The sequence below is a fragment of the Sander vitreus genome, chromosome 8 (genome assembly GCF_031162955.1).
Source record: "Sander vitreus isolate 19-12246 chromosome 8, sanVit1, whole genome shotgun sequence".
Lineage (NCBI taxonomy): Eukaryota > Metazoa > Chordata > Actinopteri > Perciformes > Percidae > Sander > Sander vitreus.
In genome coordinates, this window is record NC_135862.1 from 32,614,461 (window position 1) to 32,641,426 (window position 26,966).

The 26,966-nt window shown below is 40.6% G+C and overlaps 1 protein-coding gene across 7 annotated transcripts in view; it reads right to left on the reverse strand.

Moving 5' to 3' along the window:
* LOC144522634 (uncharacterized) overlaps positions 1-2,669 on the reverse strand; it is a 133,833-nt gene extending 131,164 nt beyond the window's left edge. The window contains exons 1-2 of one of the 7 annotated variants that reach the window (XR_013502419.1): positions 2,524-2,664; positions 1,065-1,174 (exon numbers count right to left, since the gene is read on the reverse strand). Coding sequence is in view for 1 of the 7 variants with exons in the window: in XM_078257868.1 (XP_078113994.1) it covers positions 780-887 (108 nt within the window). In the remaining 6 variants the exon portion in view is untranslated. Of the gene's footprint in view, positions 1-779; positions 1,024-1,064; positions 1,175-2,523 lie in introns of those variants that run through there. The other 6 variants (XR_013502418.1, XR_013502422.1, XR_013502417.1 and 3 more) reach the window with 6 other exon arrangements.
* Positions 2,670-26,966: the final 24,297 nt, after the last annotated feature.

Here is a 26,966-nt window from a genome sequence, read left to right on the forward strand (position 1 = left end):
CTTGATAGGCTGGAAACAATAGACAGCGCTGATGGTTAGCTTAGCACGCATATAACATCAATCAACATAATCATTTCTAGAATCCAACATTCTACAGCAGATTGAAGCTGATTGAAGACAGATTGAAGACAGTACTGCATTTGAGCCCAAGGACTACATCCAGTCAAGTACAAACTGTATATGCCTGTCTGCTTATTACAAACAAAATGTTTATATTTATGTTTGTATAAGATGGAGTTTGTATGAATTACCCAACATTTCCAGTTAATTCTCGTAAATTCCCATTAATTTCCATGAAAGTTTCCAAATTGGAATGTTTCCCAAATTCCCCCAGCTTAATTTATATGGAAAGTTTCTGGAAATTTACCGGAAAATGTCCGCCCCTTTGCAACCCTATCTGTGATATAATGGGTATGTCTAGTGTGGACCCCAGAAGGAGTAGCTGACTGCTACGGCATCAGCTAATGGAGATCCTTTTAACAAACAATCGATATTTGTATCTGTAAATGTAACAATAGCAGTTTAGAGTAAACAGCTGAGGGAGAGAATATATTTGCTCGATGGCGTTTTAAGCCCCCAACGACGACTTCTGGAAGGCGGCGTTGAGGGCTTAAAACACCAAAAACCAATATATTTAGTGATCCTTCCTAACCACTCATTTCTCAGAGATGTATCCGATAGGAATTGTATATTGTTGCAGTTTTAACCTCTTTGCCACAGTGTCAGTTTACATCCAATACTATAACAAACTATAAAAAGAGCCAAAAAATACCACTAACTGTTTCAAGGTCCAAGGACGAAGATGAGCATATACCTCCTGTTAAGCTTTTACTGAAAGCTTTTCGTCGAACAGTGACAGAGTAGCGACTGCGGGAGCAGAGATGCATATCTTCAAAATAGAAACCCACTGACAAAGAGTACGGTACAATCAAGATGAAATAAACTTAGCAATCTGTCCAAACCACAAATGTACTCAAGAGAAATGAGTCACATTTCCAGAGAAGTTACAGTGAAGAAACTCATAATTGAACATATCAGGACACCCCCCCCCCACCCCAAAACACCAGGCCTGAGTCTGCCAAACCGTCAGCCAATTCTGTTTCTCGGCCAGTCTGCCAGGAAGCTTTTCCCTCCCCCTTCTTCCTCAACCCCTCCTTCAGCTGAGGTGGGCGTGCTGAGGAAACACAGAGCATGCAGATGTTGACGTTCCACAACGAAAGTTGTGCCCACATCCGTTCAGAATGAAGACCTTTGCAGCCTATAGCAGGCTGTTCAAAATAACACTAAAACAGCAGGCAGCTATAAGTACGCACTTTCAGCACCACTGGAGTTCAGAGACAAGAACAGGGAATGGAGTGAGTGAGTAAGTGAGTGAGTGAGTCACACACTTTCGTAATGGTTGTATAGCCTCTATTATGATAAGCTTTTTAGAGCATACACTTTCTCCTGCTGAGTGATTTCCAATGAACTCTGTTCCATGTTCCATCACCATAACTCTAATAATGGAATCACTCACAAAAATCAGTCAAAGGCTTGTTGTTAGGTTCAAACCAAGTTCTCTCTGAAAGACTATCTTCTCTCTCTCTAACACATAATCTCCTCCAGATAAATAGGCACACACAGGGGTAAGTGTCAGGAAAACCAGTGGTGTAGTCTACGTGATACTCTGGTATACGCAGTATACCCACTAAGAAAGCTCCAGGATTTCCATATGCCCACTTAAAAATGCGCAATGACATGTAACAACATACTTTGCATTACAATTTTGATATATTTTGAATTTTCATCTGGTTTTTTTTCTTCGCATAGGCTAAATAAAGGTATTTCCACCGTAATTTATTGCATACAAGTGTGTCAGAATGCAGGAAATTAAGTCTTTGACGCTAAAAAATTTCCTGGCGGAGGACACCCAGACCCCCCCAACTATGATATGCCCCCCATCCTGGCCCATATATATAGGCCATACATATACAGTACAGTATACCCACTACAATACATTAGACTACACCACTGTTTCAGACTCACTCCCACTGAGGTGGGGACATTACAACTCCCTGAAAATCTCATGAATTGAATTAAAGTCTCATCTACTGATAAACAGTTTTTGACACGCTTGCCAAACAGGCTCATGACTCTTTCAGCGGTCTTTACAGCCAAGCTTCAAGTAAACCAGATAGTAATAGTCTAACAGAGATGTAAAGAGTGTCTGGGTAGACGGACATTTAACGTTTTACTGCAACGTATGTTGGCGACATCTTCTAACGTTGTTATCAGAAGGCTTTCTAATGTAGCGTTACGTATTCTTTTTCGTTTTATTAAAAAAAACCAAACACATTTTTCTTTTTCACTTGTAACATTAGCTTACATGACAGCTGTTTTGCAACAGCACTACTACTACTACTACTACTACTACGACGACGACGACGAATCACGAGGACACATACTGTAGGCTCTGAGCGCGCGCACACAGCACACAAACACACATTTTACTATAAAATGCGAACAAACACAACTCTGTCTCACCTGTTTTGGCACTTTAGGCTCACTTTTCCGCAGCACCCGTCGCGCATTTTCGTAGTAAACAGAGCAGAAGAGCTTTAAAACAGCGTGAGAGTTGTTTACAAAGTTTCACCGTGAACTCCGATTGGTCTGAGTGAAGTTTAGTCGACGCCCCAAACCTCGGTCACCGGGCCGGGTCTCAAACCTTGTTTCCTCGCTGCCTTCTTGTTGTAGACAGCAAACACGGTGTAAGGACTGGAGACGAGCTGTTGCACGTTAATGGTGAAATGTCAGATGGGTAGCCTATAGACTCGTGTTTTGTTTTTCTCAGCTCTTTAGCCTAAGTTAACCAGCTAAGCCAATTTCAGCAGCCTCAGCTCAGTCAGGACACACACGAGGAAGGCAAACAGGACAGGGGCGCGTTCAATGCCCATAGTGGCAATTAGTAACGGTCACAATTTGCAACAGCACATTCGGCACCACGTCTCCATAACGGTGGTGTAGTCACGCAGGTATACGCAGTATACCCACTAAGAAAGCTCCAGGATTTCCATATACCCACTTAAAAATGCCCAATGACCCACAACAACATACTTTCCATTATTGTCATCTGTGTTTTTCTTCTTCACATAAGCTAAATAAAGGTATTTCCACCGTAAATTGGTGCATAAAAGTGTATCAGAATACAGGAAATTAAGTCGTCGATGCTCCAAACTTCCCTGGGGGAGGACACCCAGATCCCCCAACTATGATATGCCCCCCATCCTGGCCCATATATATAGGCCATACATATACAGTACAGTATACCCACTACAATACATTAGACTACACCACTGTTTCAGACTCACTCCCACTGAGGCCTGTGACCTTCAGCACTCACTGGATCGCAGCCGAGTGTGAAGCGGCTGGGATGAGGAGGCCATGGTTCTCAGCAGGAAACCAATGGAGTGCCTTCTCCAGGTAGGGAATGAGTCCTTACCCCAAGTGAAGGAGTTCAAGTACCTTGGGGTCGTGTTCGCGAATGAGGGGACAATGGAGCGGGAGATTGGTCGGAGAATCGCCGGAGCGGGTGCGGTATTACATTCAATTTATCGCACCGTTGTGGGGAAAAGAGATCTGAGCCAGAAGGCAAAACTCTCAATCTACCGGTCAGTTTTCATTCCTACCCTCACCTATGGTCATGAAGGCTGCGTCATGACCGAAAGAACAAGATCCAGGGTACAAGCGGCTGAAATGGGTTTCCTCAGGAGGGTGGCTGGCGTCTCCCTTAGAGATAGGGTGAGAAGCTCAGTCATCCGTGAGGAGCTCGGAGTAGAGCCGCTGCTCCTTTGCGTCGAAAGGAGCCAGTTGAGGTGGTTCGGGCATCTGGTAAGGATGCCCCCTGGGTGCCTCCCTAGGGAGGTGTTCCAGGCATGTCCAGCTGGGAGGAGGCCTCGGGGAAGACCCAGGACTAGGTGGAGGGATTATATCTCCAACCTGGCCTGGGAACGCCTCGGGATTCCCCAGTCGGAGCTGGTTAATGTGGCTCAGGAAAGGGAAGTTTGGGGTCCCCTGCTGGAGCTGATACCCCCGCGACCCGATACCGGATAAGCGGACGAAGATGGATGGATGGATACATTACAGCTCTTGCAACACAATATCCACCAGTGGCAATTAAAGCATGGTAAATGTAGTTTTTTATTTTATTTTTTGCAGGGCTGTAGTCAAGTCCACCTTTGTCGAGTCCAAGACCAGGACTAGTCGAGACCGAGTCAAGACCGAGTCCAAATGAGAGACAGTCATGACCGAGACAGAAAAAAAAAAGAATCCTGTTCAAGACCACTTTCTATCATTTATGTGATATGAGAGGCAGTATATCATCTATTTTGAGATGATCATTTTCCTTTATTATTATTTGTAGTTATAAAAAAACAAGTGCAACACTGTAGGATCAGATTAGGCCATATTATTTACTTTAAGTATAACAATTTGAATTAAGTCACATAAAGCTGAAGTGCAACTTCCCATTTAAGATGTAGAGTATTTTTATTCTGGTGTAACTTTAACATTCTGGACTGCCAATGGAAAATGTAAGAGATAACAAGCAACACAGGTGTCACAAAAACAAAAGTTCCCATTATTGAACTTATTACTTGTCTTTAAAAATTCATGGTACAAAGTGCTCGCTGATATTGTGTCTGTGGCCAAAATGAAAAGGATTGATGTTTGAGATATATGATGCAGCTAGGCGTGTACCAGGCGACCAATGTTAACGCCCGTTCTAGATGGAATTTGAATCAAACTATTACCTGTTTTCTGAACAAGCATGCTTCATCAAGGTTTGTTTTAAAGGAGGACGTTACTTTAGGAATAAAGCATATAGTGCTATAGAGAATATTTGACGAGTCCAATGGCCGAGTTCGAGACAAGTCCGAGTCCAAATACCAACGAGTCCGAGACAAGTCGGAAACAACAGGAAACGTCTCGAGTCCGGACTCAAAAGCTACTGTTTTATGGTTCTGTTCAGGCATTCACTGTAAAAAGGCACCATCTGGCAATCACTGTGTGTTTCTCCAACCACTGGCACAGCCTTGCAGAACAGGGAAATGGAATCCGAATCCGAAAATAGTTCACCGAAATGTGTTTCTGAAAACATTTTAAGCGAGACAAAGGTCAGTTTGAAAGATTTTCATCAGATTTTGAGAGGCGTTCGCCACGCTCATCCGGCTCGTCATTTCCGGTAAGTGTTGTAACATAAGTGCACTGATTCGCTAGTCAGGAGCTAGCACTTCACCAATCAGATTGGCCATTGAGTCTGACTGCCCACCCACTGATTCAACATGTCAAATCGGCCAAAATGAAGGCCGACAGCTCCTCCGGCTGACGACGGCACGGAACACACCGAACAGACTTGAGTCACTGACCTCGCCAGACTGTCCATGTCGGAGCCTTTACAGTACATGAAAGGCAGCTCTCACCAGACCACATCCTGTTGTGAAGAACTTGGTGTAAATGCCAGTGACCTCTCACCTACTAGTAGAACTGATGAAGCCTCATGGATGAGGGGAGAAATGTCTGTCTGAAAGTTTCATTCTTACCAGACATTGTTGCACATGGATGAATCACATGAATTCTACTAGACATGCTGCCAGAAAATCTACTCAAAAACTATGGAAATGACCTTGGTACCTTAGCAACTGTGAAAACAAGAGAAGTGACAAATGAAGACCAAAAGTCCCCAACAACTATCAGTAAGCCTTAACACTACTGCCAATACATACATTAACTTGTAAAGTCCCATTTGTTAATAAGTAATTAGCCTTCATTGATTTCCAAACATTTTAATGGCCACTTATCTGCTAATACAGTCTGCAGGGTATGCAGAATCCAAATGTACATTAGCACTGATGTTTCTTTGACCCTTTTTTGTGAGCATACATTAAGCAATTAGCGTTTCTGTTATTGATCCTTGTGTCTATGTTATATCTTCTGTGTAAAAAAAGGATGTACTGTGCGCCCGGATAGCTCAGTTGGTAGAGCGGGCGCCCATATAGTATATAGAGGTTTACTCCTCGACGCAGAGGGCCCGGGTTAGACTCCAACCTGCGGCCCTTTGCTGCATGTCATTCCCCACTCTCTCTCCCCTTTAATTTTTTCATCTGTCCTGTCAATAAAGGCCTAAAAATGCCCAAAAAATGATCTTAAAATGTACAATGAATGTAATGAGAATGTATGTGTGAGAACATGTTTATGTCCCGTATGTATGTATCCAATTTAAAGTGTCACGTTATCCCCCTTCCTGCCACTTCACCTGTATTTCCAAAGCCTCAGAAGGTTCTGATTAATGAATATGAATTTCACAGGAACAGCCAGAAATAGAATTCACCACCTTGGTGGGCTCACATAATAAGTCTTTTACAGCAGTGTATTTAACTGAGGGCCTGGCTTTGATGAGACAAAATAATAATTTTGAAGATTAGAGAAAAAAGACTCAATGTATTTCTTCACAGGCGTCACGGTTTCCATGTAAAAGGGAGCAGGGAGAGAGGACGGCAAAGAGGGAATGAAGCAAATGTGTTCACATGTGACATTTCAATTTCTTTAACAGAAATGCATGGTCAAACCTTTTGGAGGTTTCATAATTTATTTTTCTCCTTTTTGTTCTCGCATATTATTATTCACACACACATGGTCACATACACACAATTGCAAACAAACAACATGCGCAACAGATGTTTAAACAAAAACAGGCACTCCCAGGGTAAAGCGAATTTGGCATGCTGTAATAATTTCTAATGTGTTTACATTTGGCGCTGTGTTTATGGCAGGAATTAATCATCTTCGCAGATTCTAACAGTAGTGAGAGACAACACATTCTCACTCCCATCTCGTAAAATACGGACGCTTGGTCAGGTGCCTTTGTCGTTGTTATTGACGCTAAAAGTCTCCTTTAGCGTCATATAACGCGCTTTATCTGAAAGCGCTTGGCCAGGACTATTGGCGTCCCTTTTGACGGTCATGGGTGGGCTTACGTTTCCGTGACACGCGGGAAAGACGGGACGGTTCAGTTTAGGAAAAGGTCGTGGGTGGGCTTACGTTTCCGTGACACGCGGGACACAAACCCCGGTCTCCTGAGTGAAAGTCCTGTGTTTGACCCATCCACCACCCCAACCAATCACCCTACGCAGAATTGTGGCCTTACATACTACTCGCTACCGTAGTCGCTCTTAGTGTTACGTCATCTTCAAACCCTGTGTAGCTGCTGCTTTCCCCGGTACGTTCTACAAACACGCTGAAAGGCGCTTTTTTCGTTGCTTCAGATGCTGACAGCCACTGACAGCCACTGTCCAAACGTATTTTTCGAGTTCGGAGTGAGAACAGGTTGTGAGAGAATACACCACTACAAGTAAAAATCCTGCATTGAAAACCGTAATGAAGAAGTAGTATGTACAGTAAGTATCATCTGCACAATTTACTTTACTAAAATGTTCCCTGACAGTGTTTTACTCTGATGTTTTTGGATTTTGGATATTACTGCTGCATTAATGTGTATGTTGCATGCTACTGCTGTAGATGTTTAAAGGGATAGTTTGGATCTTTTGAAGTGTGGTTGTATGAGGTACTTCTCCATAGTCAGTAGATGGCGGTCAGCACGTCCACAGTTTGGAGAAGCTGTGGATGGGGTTAGCAGCTAAAAGTTTTTTTTAAGCCATGCACCTAAAAAAAGGCCCACCTAAAATAAAAAGTGTATGTTATATTTAGAATATTTTCACCACTTTACCTTGCTGTCAGACAACCCTTGCTTCAAAACCACCAGACTCCATTGACAACAGCAGTAATTTTACCTTGCAGAACCAAGACAGTCTCACTCCCATCGTGTGAAATACGGACGCTTGGTCAGGTGCCTTTGGCGTTGTTATAAGTCGCCATATCTTAACGCACTTTATCTAAACGCGCTTGGTCGGCACTATTGGCGTCACTTTTGACGCAGTTAGGTTAAGGAAAAGGTCGTGGGTGGGCTTATAAAAGATATGTTTCCGTGACACGCAGGACAAGAATGGGACAGTTGGGTTTAGAAAAAAAAGAACGGGACAGTTGGGTTCAGGAAAAGAAGAACGGGACAGTTGGATTTAGGAAACGTGACACGCGGGACACAAACCCCGGTCTCCTGGGTGAAAGTCCTGTGTTGTTTGACCCATCCACCACCCCAATCAACCCCCCTATGCGGATTTTCGGGCTTTCATACTACTCGCTACCATTGTCGCTCTTAATGCTACGTCATCTTCAAGGGCTATGTAGCTGCTGCTCTGCCCGGTGCGTTCTACACACACGCTGAAGGGTGCTTTTTGCGTCGTATCTGACACTGACAGCCACTGCCCAAGCGTCCGTATTTTACGAGTTCGGAGTGAGAACAGGTTTGCACAGAACACGGGAGTTGCTTTTTGATTTTGTGACTTTGGTGTTTTACAGTAAAAGGGTAAGGAACTAAGAAAAACTAACTAACTGATCAAGGCAGTGGTAGACCAGCAGCTCACGTGTTCTGCGAGGTAAAATATTTATGTTGAATTGACTTAATTTTTACATGTCAAGTGGTTGTACCAAATACATTTATCTAAATCAAGATATCTTTTTTTAAAGTTGACTGTACTTCTAGAAGACTACTTCGCCGGGAGGAGAGCAGACAGCAGCAAACAGCAGTTGCAAATTTCCCTATCAGCTCACTACTTAAAGACAATAAACTGATATATCAACAAACGGCTACTCAAAAGACGAGGTTGTAACAGTGTTTTATAAGAAATCACTGATTTCAGTCAAAAAATATTCGTCTATATCGACGACATTTCATTTCGGGGATTGCTCCGGTGCAGCAGGGAACTCCGCCCGTTATCCATCACCTTCCCTTTTCTTTGAGTTGACATTTTAAACTCCGGTGGATTTGTGAGGACTATGGTTAACTGCTCCTCAGATCTCTGCAGGGTAAATCCAGACAGCTAGCTAGACTATCTGTCCAATCGGAGTTTTCTGTTGCACGGCTTTTGATGTTCCACCAAAACAAGTTCCTTCCCGAGGCTATTTTGCAGAGGCACCGCGGCTCGGTCCGGTGCTTAGCGCCGCCCATGACGATTGTGATTGGTTTAAAGAAATGCCAATAAACCAGAGCACGTTTTTCTCATGTTGGCTGGAAAAACCAAACTCTAGTCAGGCCAATCACATCGTGTATAGAGTCGGTGGGCGGGCTTAACATAATGACGGCAGAGTTACAACGGTTCTGTGTGAATTTCCTGCTACTTGAAAACAAAGAAGATGGATGCTGCTGCTGGTGAACAGCAGCCTTTGGAATCGGCTTTGGCTGCGACTCTGGAAGACTTGGAGTTAAGCTTTTCTTTGAGAAAAGAACAAAGAACGGCACTGAAGTCATTCTTAAAAAAGGAAGATGTGTTCGGAGTTTTGCCGACCGCATACGGCAAAAGTTTAATCTATCAACTAGCGTTGCTCTGGTTGGTTGTAGCTCTATCCTATTGCGTGCAGAGGGAATTTGAAAGGCAACCGTTTATCCCGCCCCTCGGATTGAGCCCTGCCAATGGGGAGTTCCCAGACCCAACATCTTGATGTGGGTCTGGCTTGTCAGGCTAGGAGAAAACAGTCAATTCAGCCTTAGCCATTTTAGCCAAAGAAAACTCCAGCTTCAGTGAGCGATCAAACAGTTCTTCTGAGAAAACACAAATGAAATGATGTGTTTGATTTCTGTTATCCTGCTGTGCTGCTGCTGTATGTTGAGAAAGGAAGGTTACATATATCAGTCAACTATTTCCTGACAAGAGATTACAGGTTTGGTCGAAATGGGGCAGTGGAGAACAAATGCAAAAAGATACAATAAATGAATCAATTTCCATCCTCATAAATAAAGATAATAATAAAGATTAAAGATTATAAATAACAACAATATGGCTTTGTTCTTGTACATTTTAGGTCAATCCTCAGTTGTCCAATTATAACTAGAAAAATAATATCACATCATAATATGAAAATAAGTACATACATTTTATTCCATTCAAAGGTAGTGTATTCTTTTCAGCCAGAGTACCATAATGATTGTGGACAATTTCATCACGTACTGTACCAGCTCGGCAGGGCTTATTCCCAAACCAGAGAGGTGGTTGCGTAATAGCAATCATGTTTTTTGATTGCACCGCTTTCATGGCCATCCGACCCCCTATGGGTGAAGCTCAAAGTGAAGCAGGTGGACAGCAGCATGGCTTCCCTGGATTAGGGACTATTTAATTGACAGATAGTGCAGTTTGGCCTCCTCCAGAGCATTGTGTTGGAAATGTTGCAGAACAGAAAGGCTGGCTGGGAACCACACCTCACATCTTTCATATTCACTCTCTGCAGAGCACGCCTCTGATTCAGCTCGAGCCGTCATATCCAGAGTTTTTTTGATGGCTCCTTTGCTGTAGGATACGTCGGTACAGGGGCAGAGAGGAGGAATCCATCTGCACCTGGAAATTAGAACCAGTGCAGTGTTTTCCCTGGGGTCTGAGTATTTTGGGTACACAGTTTATTATCGACTTCTTATAGGAGCTGATGTTGAACTTCCAAAACAAAATTAAAAAAAATAAACTCACACCCTTGCTAAATTTGATGCCAAATGCATTAACACAGCCAAAATGAGCGAAAAAAATTCAAATGCCAAAAATGCCCCTAGCGATGCACAAGGGTTAAGATAATAAAATGCTAACAATAACACCTATTTGAAGGATTATTTTCTCCTCTCCAGAAAGCACATGGCTCGCTCACCTTAGTTGAGGAGAATTGCTCCACTTTGCCCAAAAAATGATGTTTCAATTACTTTCTGCATTGATTTGCTTTGCTGAATGTATATGTCATGTATATGTCACGTCAACATAAATATTGTTCTATGTTTAGCTCAAAAACCTCTGAACAGTTAAACTGGCTACACTGGCCCCAATAGAATTATGCATGTTCATCTGTGTTTCCCAGTTTCTCTTTGCAAAAACACTAATGGCTCGCAAAACAAAAGCCAACTATTTCTGAGAAGTGTGTCTACAGGTATCTATTTCAATTTAATAAGAAGATGTGAGAATAGAAATAGTGTTTTTCAGACAGGAACACAGTGTGCGAATCAGTATAAAGAAAAATTGATTGCTTAATCAAGCCCTGTAGTGTTGATCTTTGGCTCTTACTATTCTAAGTGGGGGTTGGCTTAATTATGATGCTTTATCCATTATTACACTGCAGTAGTTAAATCAAAGAACGGAAGAGGAATGACGAAATGTTTTTATTTCTTTCTTAATTTTTCTATCTGAAGTTGAACAATGTAGGGAAATCTTGGCATATGTTAATGGTATTGTGTTTAGAAGATATGATTCAGAGAATGTTAATTATTTGCAGATTTAAGATAGCAGTTGGCTTGGGATGAGAGAACCAAACACGAGACAAAAGAAGGCATTTCAAATGAATGAGATATTGAGATATGAGGTAGTTACTTATATGTGGGGAACATTTTAATACAATATAACTTTGTTAATATGAGCCCTGCAGTACTAAGGACAGAAGCTACCGTAAACTCAGTGCATAGCACATAAAGAAAACACTCACTCACTCACTCACACACACACACACACACACACACACACACACACACACACACACACACACACACACACACACACACACACAGTGAATTAGGATTGCAATACTTGTTACATCCTGAAGACGGCAGTAAAAACTATGCTGAAATGACAAATATATGAATATGTAGCCTGTAGATATATTATTTAGGTCCATATAACATAACTGACTTAATTTGGTTAAGCTTAAATACCTCTTGTTGATCAGAAGTCAATTTTTTTAATTAGCTGAATTAACAATCACTGTGTTACTGTAACATAAGTGAATTAAATGTAATGACCTTCATATTTTTGCTTTTAACGTATCTAATAAAAATATGTGGAACCTGTTGACATAATAAATGTAATTAAAGTCAATGTTGTAATTTTTTGAGTGCACGCACGCACACACACACACATATACACACACACACACACACACACACACACACACACACACACACACACACACAGAGGACAAAGTCAAGCCTGCTTCTTTGTGTTGGAATTTTAAACTCTGGTGGATTTGTGAGGACTATGGTTAACTGCTCCTCAGATCTCTGCAGGGTAAATCCAGACAGCTAGCTAGACTATCTGTCCAATCTGAGTTTTCTGTTGCACGACTAAAACAACCTTTGAACGTACTATTTTGCATAGGTACTGTGGCTCTGCTCGGTGCTTAGCGCTGCCCGTCATGATTGTGATTGGTTTAAAGAAATGCCAATAAACCAGAGCATGTTTTTCTCCCACTGTGGAATGCTGTGTGGACTAGTGGATTGATTGAGATTGAGATCTCCACATATCTAGCTAATATAAAATTATAACCAGGGTGTCTGGGTCGTCCCGCAGAAAGTTTTGAGCATCAAACGCTTCATTCCCTGCATTCTGGTGAATGTTTCTGCAACAATTTGTGCCTTTGCAAGTTATGGTGCAAATGTCTTTATTCATGTGAATATTATCAATATTAATGAACTAATCTGCTGTGTTGTTCAAAACCTTCTGCAGATTCAGAAATTACACGTTTCAGGATTTTTTTTTAATTTTTTAGGAATCATGCACATCTTAAAAACAAATATTTGCTTGCCACAGCATTTAAACTCTTTGACTTTATTACCGTGGCCAGTTTTGACTATTTGGGGGGGGTGTAACTCCCCCATTCCCCCTGTAAATTATGCATTTACTGGTAATTCACCTGGAAGCTTTATTCCACAGGTAATGAGGAGATTGAGTGCAGCTGAGTCCAATCACTCGGATATCCACCACGGCTAAGACACACCCACACACAACACAGACAACAGACAAAAAGAAAGAGACAACAACAAAAAAACAGAGCCACAGCACTGGCTGTGACATGTACTGTACTGTACTGTACTGTAAGTATCTGAATACTTCTTCTACCATTGAACAGAACTATTTTTTGCGGTTCTTGACTCCAAAATGTTCCTCAACAGGACACTGTCCACATAGTCTATAGCCTATCCTTCGCGTTCCACTTCCGGGATTGCTCCGGTGCTGCAGGATATTCTGCCAGATGCATGTATTTTCTAGCCTGGATGCCAGCTGAACTTAGCCCCGCCCACAACATTTGAGGTCGGGAAGTTCGGTCTGGACTTGATCCGTTGTGGAACAACTATGCTCGAACCAGAGCTGTTCGGACCAATCAAATTGTCAGGGCGGGCTTTATAAGATGATGGACAGATGATCAACAGTAACGTAAAGCCTGCCTTTGACATGCAGCTTCTGTGACGTTTGTCTCCGTTGCTCTGATTGGTTGGAGGTCTATCCAATTGAGTGCAGAGGCATTTTCTTTCCTGGTTCGGTTGAAACACGCCCCATATTCACAGCCCAATGGAGCAGTATCAGACTCATATTCTGACTAGAATCTGAGTATGACCACGTCAGGCTATGTATTTTCCGTTTCCTTCCGCTTTCTTTGTGTTGGAATTTTAAATTCAGTGGATTTTGCAGCGGCTCTGTGTGGAGTTTAGCGCCGCCCATGACGATTCTGATTGGTTTAAAGAGATGCCATTAAACCAGAGCATGTTTTCCTCCCATCCTGGAATGCTATGTGGAGTAGCCAGACCCTCCTTCAGCGCGCTTTGGAGGAGGGTCTGGCAAAGCGAGACTACTGTCCACATAACCATCCACCCCGACATGTCTGACTGATGGGAGAGGGTGTGCAAGCGGGGAGGTCAAAAAAACTAACAGTGCCTTCCCGTGGCTGATGGCTTTTTGTCTGAGGCTCACGTTGGGATGCCCTGGGAGCGCTAGCAGGCTAATTAGCACAGTGCCAAGTGCTTAATCCCCATCTAAGTCATTAGTCTGTGAAACAAACAGCAGTGCTCAGATTGAAGGTAATTAAAAGCGATCCCTGACACACAGGCTGAGTGTTATTCTTCTAAGCTCAGCTTCACTGTCAAAACAACTCTCTAGCTTGCATTTAGCAGCTCAGAAACGTTCGCAAATGTGCACATATGCACACCCACATATTGTCGCTGTCGGGCAGAAACCTTCAATCTCCTCATTTCAGCCATTTGTTTTTCTTTCACATATCAATGCTATTGGTCACTCTTTACGTCTGTGGGTTTTACACATTTTTAAACCGTGACGAGGAGAGTTCGTCTGAGGTTAAAACCTAATAACATGTTGTCAAATTAGCCTTTTTTCATTTCAGACTGACTGATTTCAGACTGATACTCCTACAGCTGTCAAGACTGACTATCCTATATATATATATATATATACTGTATATGTATATATAATCCTCATAATGCATTATTTCCTTTCATTTATTCACACTTTTGTCATCCCTATATGTAGTCACGCCTGACATCCGACACCATTCAATTTAACTGCCTGGATATTACAACCACTCAATTCAATTTTATTTATAGTATCGAATCATAACAAGAATTATCTCAAGACACTTTACAGATAGAGTACGTCTAGACCACACTTTACAAAGACCCAACAATTCCAGTAATTCCCCCAAGAGCAAGCATTTAGGGCAACAGTGGTGAGGAAAAACTCCCTTTTAGGCAGAAACCTTGAGTGGTGAGGAAAACTTCCTTTTAGGGAGAAACCTCGGACAGACCCAGACCAAAGAGTATAGAAGTAACAAGAGGTGAAACTCAACAGAACGTTGTGTTGCTTTCAGTCCAAGATGGCGGAGCTGCACTCAATAGAACGTGCCATTGCAACAAACGCACCCATGACCGAGCTGCAGCTTGCAATGGCACGTTCTATTGAGTTTCGCCTCTTGTTACTTCTATACTCTTTGCCCAGACTCTTGGTAGGCGGTGTCTGACGGTGCTGGTTGGGGGTGTGATGAACAGTGGCAATAATAGTCACAATAACGATAATGACACTATGACTAGAAATAGTAGTTGTAGTAGTTCATGGCGTAGCAGGACACTGCAGGGCGTTACAGGACGTAGCAGGGCACTGCAGGGCATAGCAGGGCACTGTAGGGCATAGCAGGGCACTGCAAGGCGTAGCAGGACGTAGCAGGGCATAGCAGGACGTAGCAGGGCATAGCAGGGCACTGCAGAGCGTAGCAGGGCATAGCATGGCATGGAGCAGGAACACGGCGACAGCTGCAACCATGATTTAGGTGCCACCCTAATTCAAGGAGAACTGCTCCCCAGAGCAGAGCAGGTGTCTCTAAACACATGTCTTAGGGTGCCCGTATGAAATGTATGATTCACAATTAAAGCAGGTGAGACAGACTAGAGGCAGCTCTGACTGACTCACCTTATTTCATTCTTGTTATCATTACTGAGTCATTTCTATCAGTCTCACCTCAGTACCTTGATTTCAGTGTCCATAGATCAACTCTGCCCTGTGGACAAATGTTAGTATCATAGTAGGTTTGGAAAAGGAGTATTATAGACAATGAATAAAAGCCGACAAACACTGTGACACATTCACTTTGTAGCAGCCGATAGAGAACTCACTTTAAAACATATTACATTACATTACTTACTTACTCACATATGATCTTATAGAATGTTTTTAGTGGCCTAATCACAGCAGATATTTGTGTTTTTCATGGAGCCGTGTATGTCATTGCTTCAGGGGCGGGAAAATCCATCACTTCTAATCTCTGTGCCTCTGATGTCTGAAGTCCAACAACTGCAGTCATTGCCTTTCTGTGATATCACATTGAATGCCGCATCCATTTTGCACGCTGAGAGCACAGTGCCTAAGAAAATTCACCTGATAATTTGCCGTGGGCCTTGCACCGGTGATCCTTTAGTTAGACGTCTAAGTGTTGTTTGTGGATGATCAACTAGCTGTCTGCTATATTTATGTACAGTATGTGCTTATGGCTTTTACTTGTGGTTTCTCATACTTGGACCAAGCTTGGCTAGACTGCTTTTTCATTTCCTGCTCCACATCCATGGAACGTGGCACAAAGCGCCTCAAAAATTGGTCCCTCCCCCATCTATCATTCAATTTAAAGGCCCTGAACACCCACACAGGTGTTTCCAGTTAACCTGGCGGATTAGCCCTCTTCCCAGGACTGTGTGGGTGTGTGTAGACTGATTGATTGACATCTTCCTGAGTCTCTTGTTAGCTTTTTTTGCTCCAGAAATCTTGGTGTAGTCATGGACCTGAATTTTAACAGCCACATTAAGACAATTACAAAGTCAGCCTATTACCACCTTAAAAATATATCAAGGGTTAAAGGACTTATGTCTCAGCAGGATTTGGAAAAACTTGTCCATGCTTCTTCTTATCTTCAGTAGACTTGACTACTGTAACGGTGTCTTTACAGGTCTCCTTAAAAAATCAATCAGACAGCTGCAGCTGATTCAGAACGCTGCTGCTCGAGTCCTCACTAAGACCAAGAGACTGGATCACATCATTCCAGTTCTGAAGTCTCTACACTGGCTTCCAGTGCCTCAAAGAATTGATTTCAAAATACTTTTGCTGGTTTATAAATCAGTAAATGGTTTAGGGCCGAAATACATTTCTGATCTGCTACTACACTATGAACCACCCAGACCTCTCAGGTCATCTGGGACAGGTCTGCTTGTTGTCCCCAGAGTCAGAACTAAACAGGGGGAAGCAGCGTTTAGTTTTTACGCTCCACATATCTGGAACAAACTCCCAGAAAACTGCAGGTCTGCTGCAACTCTCATTTCTTTTAAATCAAGGCTGAAGAATCTTTTTGATGTTGCCTTTCTTTAAATAACTGTTCATTTCCTATACTGAAGATGCATTGTTGACACTGTATGACAATCTATATAAGCATATAAAGAGAAATTCCTATTTTATCTGCTTTTATATATTTAACTGTTTTAACTGCTCTTCAATGTTTAATTTCTTATACTGCATTGTAACTTTTATTCTCGTATTTTATCTGTTTTAAATTTTTTAATCTGTTTTCATGTAAAGCACTTTGAATTGCCCTGTTGCTGAAATGTGCTATACAAATAAAGCTGCCTTGCCTTGCCTTGCCTGTCAGGACAGGACAGACGACAGCTTTATCATTCTTATCGATAGAAAATATCTGTGATCTAATAAATTCCCATCGAAGCTCCAGCCCACTTTCAACCTGAGCGGAGTCGAATCAGCCAGATTAACTCAAATCACGTGTGTTCAGAGGTTTTAAGGCCCAGTGACTTCTGTGTATCTTCTTGTGTCTGCTTCATTTGATTGTTTAAATCTTTTTTTAATCTGTTGTAATTTAAATGTCATTGTCTATTTGCTGTGCACTCGGCCCCCAGTGCGTTAGGGTTAGGGTTTAGGGTTTAGGGTTGAATGGTTAGGTTTATCATTGTTATTGGTAGAAAGAATTTATGACCTAATAAGTTCCTCTATTGTACTCATTTATATATTTATTTTTAGTACTCATTTCAATGGCTAATGATGTTGCCTTCAAGTGAAAAAGATTTAGGGTTTGATTATTGGCCCTGCAGTTTGTGTGTGTGAATCCATTTTCCTTTGACAGTGCCAAGACGAGCAGATTGCGTGCACCAGAGTCTTTAAATTGCCTATACAGTGGGTTTGACTTCTGCATAACGCATGCTGGAAAACCCCCAGAAGCTCATGATCCTAAAAAAAGACAAAGTTGTCAAGAAAACAATTAAGTGAGTCTATTACAATGACAAGATTTGAAGATAAGCTTTACATTTTCAGTGTATTTGTGTGTGTCTGTTTGTATTCATATCCGTGTGTAAAGGATGTGCTTGTGTAGATTTGTCTGAGCAAAACCTAGGCATTGTCAACAACACTCAAACTGACAAACTGTAATGTGTAATAATATATAAAAATTAGGGCTGTCAGCATTAACGCGTTAATTGCGATGCGATTAAGGGCCGAGCATAAGGCGTTCATTTTTTTTAATCGTATTAATCGCATACCGCCTTTTATTAATTTATTTTCACTTCACTCTGCTTTGCGTCGTGACTAACAGGCTACTATTTTGCCGTACTTCCTGGTAACACATCCTGCTGCTGCAGGAATAGCAACGCGGATTTCGGTTCTTCATGGTGCCACTGATGTCTGCGCTTCTCTCTGATGCTCTGAAAACGGATGTTACATGAAACAGAAACATTGCTGCACATGACGCTAGTTAACGCTATACTCGACAGCAGCTAACGTTAGCCTACCGCTAGCTAGTAGCTGGATTAAACACGGTTAAAATGCTGACAGCTAACGCTAAACGGTGTAAAGTGTGACTGTATTTCACTGTAGAGGATTCAACACCGGGATGTAGCCGTCTGCAGCTGCCGTTGTCGGAAAAACACAGACGGTGCGTTCAATGAAACTGGTAATTTACAGTCTCGTGGTGCATTCAAAGTTGTTGTTAAATGCCGTTTTCCCATCTGGTGGTTGTTTTTGTCATTCAACAGCTATTTACTAGTGAAATAAGTTATTGTTATAGTGATTACATTATTATTGAACATTTAATTTTGACGATATGGCCTTAGCAATAAACAAGCCGTTCTTTAACTGTTTAGTACCCTTCTTTTCTTTAACTTTCTTAAAAAGTATCGGTTCAGGCACCGTTAAGGCACCGGTACCGTTTTAAAAGTAGCTAGCTCTAGCTCGGTATCCAAACCAAACAATACCCAACCCTAAGATTGACTCTAGATTAAAATGTGTGACTAGATTAAATATATAATAAACAAATACAAATCTTAAAATCAAGTTCATAAAGTCACTTTATTTGCATTCATTTGATTCCCAATCAAGATCCACTGGTAAGAATTACTTTCCATTGTTAATATGTACTTAAAAACAGTTCTGAAATGCAAAATAATAGAATTTTAATAATGTGATAAAACATGCGATTAATCGCGATTAACTATAGACATTCAACGATTAATCGCGATTAAGAAAATGTAATCGTTTGACAGCCCTAATAAAAATGTATTATTGAGTGTCGTTTTCCATCCTCTTTTATCCTCAGCTTTTTCTGTAGATGTTTCTGAGCAAAACATAGGCATCCAATTTCATTTCATAGCACTCAAACTGACAAACTGTAATATATATATAAAAAGTGTTGTTGTGTTGTTAGTGGTGTTTTCCATCCTCTTTTATCATCAGCTCCTCAGATATCAAATGCATAGTCATGCTCCAACATGTGGGTGGCTAATGTGTTCAACGTGAACAGCGTGATGTCTGGTTTAGTAAGATAACAATAGATATTGATTTTGTGAATATGGTTGAGGCTCAAAGACTGAGATGATGATCAATTAGCCAGTTATCTTGAGAAAGCCTGGGAGAAGAGGAAAAAAAAAAAGCTCTTTACCGAGATGATCTGTAGATATTTGTTTGTATGTACTGTTTTTTATTTGAATCGTTATGTTTTAATTTATAATTTTATTTTATTTTTTTTGTTTTCTGTTATCAATGTATTTCTCCACATGATTTGTACATGCGAGACCGGAATATATCTGTTAAATAGTGGTGTCTTGTAACATATGGGATGGGCCAAATGTTTACCATGACACAGGAATAAAATAAAACTAAACTAAAGCTATGAGGTTGGCAGTACCTCGTAGCTCTGTATTTTAAGCCATGCCCAGAGTGGTGCTACAGTATCATTTATTATCTGTGATGGACAGTGGTGGAAAGTAACTCATTTACTCAAGTACTGCACTTAAGTACAATTTTGAAGTCTTGAAATGAAAATGAAAAAAATACTTTACTTGAGTATTTACATTTTCTGCTACTTTACACTTCTACTCCACTCCAATTCAGAAGCAAATATTCTACAAACTACCCAGCAGTATATTTAGTAATTAAATTAGCCCCACCTTTAGCAGCTGCAACGTTCAAGTGATGAACACATTAATGCATCAATAAATATCCTCATATAATATTGTACATTATTCTGAAATGGGCCATTCTGCATAATTAGTATTTTTTTTTACTTTTGGTATTTTAAGTATGTTTTGATGCTAATACTTTTGTACTTTTACTTAAGTCAAATTGCAGTTGTAACAGAGTATTTCTACACTGTGGTACTTTTTCCCAAGTACACTGTAAAATATTACAGACCCATTTAGTTATGTCCACTTATTTCTTTTTAACTGAACGAGCTTATACAAGTTGTGGATTTTGAACTCAACTTTATGAGTTTTTGAAAATGAAACTTGCATTTATTCATTGGGTTGACTATTTTAATTTTTTTGTCAGATATGTATGTGTTGATTGAACTTGGGTATGTAAGTTATCAGTTGAAAAAAAAGCGTGTGTGTGTTGCAACAAAAAAGAGTTGCCTTTCGAGTTTAAAATAATCTTGTCTTCTTTCACGGCAAAGTTAAAGAATAATAAATTAATTATACACCGCAGATAAGTGATGTAGCCTATTCAAATTTCAACTAAAATATAACACGTGTTGTGGCAAACAAGAAAGCACTAGAGCCCCCGGTGGAGGGAGAACCTGTCAACGGCTTGTGAATTGTGAAATTGGCATTTCACTTTTCTCAAATTGAAATGGAAAGTACTTTTCAAAAGTCAAACGTTTCGCTCCGCCCACATTTAGCCCAACCCCGATCTGCGTACTGCAGTCAGGTGCAATCGGTTCATTGGCTGGTCAATTCCCATGATGCAAGGTGATAAATAGAGTTGTGTTAAAATTTGCTGAAAAGTTTGCAGTTTGTTCGAAATACAAATGTAACTTTATGAATTCCGTTTATTAAACGTGTCTGCTTAGAATGTAGTGTTTTGTTGCCTGCTAATTGTCATTGTTGTGCTGGTTCACATTTGTAACCATGAGTTAAGTGACTGTTACGTTTGATAAGAAGAACTGGAGTATTGCAAGATCAGACTTTGAGCAGTAATAGGCTTCCTTCAGTCATTACGCTGCTGTGTCGCTAGCGCCCCTTTTATGTCAACTCATGCAAGATCAGCATCTTTAGAGGGTCCTCTATTTTACACAGGGCCCTGGAGTGGCTGCACCCACGCTATCTCTGCTATAAATGTGGTTATGTTGTTTTAATTTTAAACTGTGAGTTGTAATAAAGCAGAAAAGTATGTCTGTTATACTAGGCGAGGAAGGTTTCTTGCATTATTGAAGAAAATAAATTATTTGTTTTAACTTAAAGTATGAAGTTAAACCAAGTAATCAAAAGTTAAATCAACTAAAAGAACAACTTTAACAAAACTAGAACACTGTAGTTACATCAACCTCATTCACTTTAATTTCTAAGTTGAAACAAAGGCAGTCTTCAAGTTGAGTGAACTTCGATTTTCAAGGCAGCAGGTGAACTTGCATTTCCAAGTTAAACTACCATGAAATGTCTTACAGTGTAGAATATCTGAGTACTGCTTCCAGCACTGGTGATGGATGGACACCAGTGGAGGCTTGCATGTGCGTGTCACTGCCAGTAGGGGGAGGAAGAGCACACAAAGTGACAGACAACTCCTTGCATGTGGCCCGACGCTGCAGTCACAGAAAGCACAGAGTAGATGAAGTCATCCATTTGCAAGATACAGACAGGAGCAAATAAAAGTCTTTCCCTTATTTAATTGCCCTCCTCATCATTGCAGTGCCTTTTACAGCCAGACAGACTGCAGGCATATATGGATATGGAACAGAAACGAGCATAAACAATAAATGTGCTTTTACAGCCGGTAGGCACGATGTCAGCCGCCTTTCAAATTTCCTATTTTTTTTTCAGTAAACAGAGTCCTTCATCTCACTAGGGTTCCAGAGCAACAGCAAAGCTCAGGTCTATTCAGACCACCCACTGACTCATCTGGGCTGCAAGAATTCACGTGTTACATCCTTGACTCTTTACAAACAGAGAAGGAGGGAGCAGCCGGAGCACAGTCAGGGCGGTTGTGTTTGTGTCATTTCTGTTTCAGTTGACTCAGTAGGACAAAATAGATTTGCTGAATTAAAAACTGATAGCACGTGTAAATTTGCACAATACATTGGGTCTCAACAAAACAGAGATCCCAGCCCTTGGTTGTAAATGGACGTATACCATCACTTTGATGAAAATGAAAATAAGTCTAAATACGTCTTAAGTATATCAAGACTTTTAATAACTATTCTCCTGTTTATTGGAAATGTTGACCTTAATCCCGGGCCTGACTCAAATGCTTTCTTGACAACCTTAGGTATATTGCATTTGTGGGGACTATAGTTTTTTTACTGCTGTACCGCAACCACAGCGTATGTTTTTACCTACAACTCACAACTATTTTCCCCATTCTAGATTTCCAGCTCCGATTACTCTCATCCCCCCATCTTTTCCGATTTTACCCCCTGAAGTGTCTTCTTTTAGTCCTTTAGTCAAAAGAGTTGAAGTACAAAGAAGAACACATCATCCAATAAAAAGTCCAACTAATCTAAGTCAACTTGGTAGCACCAGAGGCTTTAAAATTTGCCATTTAAACACCCGAAGCCTTGTTCCCAAACTAAATTAATTTAAAATCTTGCTTGCGCAGTCGAAAGCACATGTAATGGCAATCTCTGAATCATGGTTAACTCCCAATATTCCTGATTCTTTTCTTTCAATTGAAAATTATGAATTGTATCGTAAAGACCGCATTAGCAAGACCAGCGGTGGAGTGGCCTTCTATGTGAGTCGAAGGCTCCACCTATCTCACCTTTCTGACATAATTAAATCTGTTACATCAAAGGAGCTTGTAATTCTGGGCGATATTAACCTTGACTGGAATTATAGCTCATCAAAATCTTTGAAAGCTACTGCAATGAAACTCGGACTGTATCAATTAATTAAGGATCCAACAAGAATTGGCAAAACACGGAGCTCCATTCTGGATCTTATCCTCACAAATCAGCCTTCAAAATACACAATGTCTGGTGTCATAGATGCGGCTATTTCAGATCATTCGCTCATCTATGCAGTTAGAACAATCTTAAAATCCCAAAAAACTTATGCTCCCCACTCTGTACCAAAAATACCAATTTCAAAACTACTACAATTCAATGCTGATTTTAGTGCTACTGATTGGAGTGATGAGCTGTCATTAGAAGATCCTGAACAAATTCTAATGCAATTTCATACTAAATTACAGAAAATACAGAATAAATATACCACTGCCAGCAAGGTTTGACCAAGGAAAAGTAAATTACCTTGGATAAATTCTGAAATATTTCAACTCCTTAAACTGAAGACCTCTCTTGTTAGAGAGGCCTTGTATGGGTTAAGTCGAACATCTGAGAGTAAAAATAATTTCATACAAATTAGAAATAAATGTACTTTGGAACTGCGTAAGGCTAAGGCGGTCTGCTTCCAACAGCAAATTACCCAATCTGCTAACAACCCAAAGACATTATGGCAGACCCTTAAGGTCATCACCGGTGAAAATGAGAAGAAAAAGAATATTAATATTCAAATTTCCCTACGGGGTACTCTTATCTCAGATTGAGAAAATATTGCAAGTGCTTTTAATGTTTTTTTTGTATCATCTGTTAAAGAATTGGCTATGCATTTTGCCATTCCCTCCTTGTCCTCACCTGTTCTCTCCTCAACATCTGATCAGTTCTCATTTTCTGAGATCTCACAGAACGAGGTGATACAAATATTACATCTGCTAAAAAATTCTCATGCATGTGATATTTATGGTTTAAACACCTTATTTTTAAAGAATCATGCTGATAGCCTCATACCTCTCTTTCTGCATTTAACCAATCTTTGTTTCCTACTGACGGGAAAACAGCACAAATTACCCCAAATTTTAAATCTGATAATCACACTCTTGTTTCAGATTACAGACTTATTGCAATACTTCCAGCAATGTCTAAGTTGCTGGAAAAAGTCTTGCATAACCAGCTACGTTCTTACCTTGAAACTAATAACTGGCTCAGTGACTGTCAACATGATTTTCGTGGTAAGAGATCAACCATGTCGTTACTACTCTTCACTGAACAATTACGTGACTCTCTCAACAAAAGTCACATCACTGGAGCGATTTTTATTGATTTTCGTAAAGCCTTCGATACAGTGAACCACCAGATTTTGCTAAACAAACTTCACTCATTTGAACTGTCTCCATCTGTGATAGAAATGCTCTCTTCTTATTTGACGAACAGGTTGCAGACAGTCAAAATTAATCCTGTCATATCCCAACCTTTAGTTTGTGACATGGGCGTTCCACAAGGCAGCATTCTTGGACCCTTACTTTTTCTTTTATACATTAATGATTTCCCTCAAGTGTGTAAACACTCAAAATGCTTACTGTACGCTGATGATACTGTGATTTTTCTCTCTGATTCAAATCCTAATGTCATAAATTCCAAACTATCATCTGATCTTCACCTCTTACATGATTGGTTGAAAAAGAACCATCTGACCATCAATGTAAATAAACTGAATGTATGTATTTTCATTCACCCAGAAAAAGTCTTTCTTTTACTGATTTTATTACTTTTGCAAACCAAGATCTTGTTGTCACAAAGACCCACAACTACCTTGGTGTGCTACTTGATTCACACAAAAGTTGAATCAGAAACTCTATGTGTATAACAAGATTAGATCATATCTTTCCTTTTCAGTTTCTGAAACCTACTTACATGCCATTGTGTTTTCAACAATGTCCTACTGTCTCCCAATCTGGTCTCTTACCACTAACATTATTGAACCAATAGCACAACTATACTACCGAGCACTTAAGATCCACAGTAATCTTCCAAAGTGGTCTCATCATTGCAGTGCGCTCACACGCACAAATGCTTTGACTTACCAGAACTACATCAACAGCCATGCTATTGCATTTAATTTTCAGACTCAAAATAGCTCTTTACCAGCACTTACAGTTCTTCTTCCGACACACAATATGAGACCACTACGCCTCACTAGATCAGTCTCACAGGCACTCATTCCAGTTCCCCCATACAAAAACAACTACAGTCAGAAATCCTTTTTCTATATTTACACTAAAATTTGGAATGACATTTTGACAAAACACTATCATCCATCACATATTTCAAAAAGTCATAGAAACTGTTTTTTCTTGATAGTCATACTTGCACACACTGATTGTTCATGTATTGTTTTTAGTCTTGTTTTTCCGTATTTAATGTTTTATTTGTTTGCATCTGTTTAGTCAATAATAATGTCCTGTATAAATGTGCAGAAATTGTGTTCATTGTTCTATGTTGCTGCAGAACAGGAACCTACTGTAAACCAGTTTTTAAACTGAGTCAGGCCCGTTTATTGTAACTTAATTGTTGCTCTTAAATTTTCCTGTATAATAAATGAAATGAATGAACTTTGCATAATTGTAAATAGCTAATGGGGGTTTACGGATGACATTTAGCTGCAGTAGGAGGAGTGGGGGTTTATTTGAGTAAAAAGAGATTCGTAAGGTGAATATGGTAAATGGACTGCATTTATAGTGCACCTTTCTACATTACTGTACAAAGCGCTTTACAATTTGCCTCTCATTCACTCATTTACACACAGAGCTGACATGCTACCCCACTGGTCTGCTCATTGGGAGTAACTTGCAGTTCAGTATCTTCCTCAAGGACTCAATGTAAATATACACTTTTCAAGGTCTCTTATCTACTTTCTGCTCAATAGTTTATGCAACTTGCATGTCATCTTATCTTATTATCTTTCGGTAACACTTTACTTGAAGGTATCTACATAAGAGTGACATGACATTGTCATGACACAGTCATGACACATGAACCCTAACCCTAACCATAACTTGTCATGACAAAACCGAATGACACTTACTAAAAGAAGCGCTATGTCATAAACGTTTGACATGTTTATAATGTTTTATGACACGTTCATGACAGTGTCATGTCACTCTTATGTAGATACCTTCAAGTAAAGTGTAACCTATCTTTCTTTATAAAACACATGATGGTATGAATCTATACTGTGATACAATCACACTTATACTTGTATATACTTATACAGACTTTCAGAAACAAATGAGGACATGCAAGAAAGAAAAGTATCTTGTTAAAGTGAATGCTGTATCTAATGTACCGGTATTTCAATCATTGTGATAACCAGTTAAATTATGAATGAATCCACATTGAGACCACACATATACTGTATGTGTCTTAGAAGAAAACTCAGAAATTAATTATTAGATTGTCTCCCTGTGTCATGAATCCCACTGTTTGAGTCTGTTTTCTGCCTGAGTTGCCTGTATTCTGTCCTGGAGTCTGTTTTCTTTCCTGAACGCACCCTGTTTGGTTGCCTGGCGACGAAGCAAGCTCTCAACTACCCAGCATCTCATCAGCTACCTGAACACCTGGTCCTGATCATCACCTCTCCACTTCTTAAGCTCTGACCTGACATCCATTCCCTGCCGGATCGTTAGCCATGAACAGTATGTTGTGCCTGCGTATCAGCCTCAGTTTACTATAGTTAGTTTTGCTGTTCTGTTATTTTTGCTCGTTGTCAACTTACCTTCGTTTCCTCTGTCTGCAGTTACTCTCCCGGGATATTCACTCCACCTCTGCCTGGTCATCTGTTGCTTCAGAAACAACATTGGATCTGCTCATTCCCTCCCACCTACTCACCTCCACTGCCTGCTCCGTCACCTGGATTCTCCTGCTTCCACATTTAAGTCTCTTAATAAATATTCACCTTTATGCAACTCACCTTGTCCTGGTCTGCTTCTGGGTTCCGCACTAGTGAAACGTGACACCCTGTTTATAGTGGTGGTTGCTTTTGATCACCAACCGAAGGTCAGAGTTATATTTACCACTGCAACACTGGAGTGGATGTGAATGATTTAATCAGGAGGTACAGATTAGTGAGGCAAGATGCTGTGATGAGAGTGAAGTGAGTCACTTGATTAAATCCAGCTCTGCTCTGGAAACACTGTCAGGATCAGTCACACAGCATTCCGCTAAGGTGGCGTCTGAAATTGGACAGGGAATCACATTCCCCA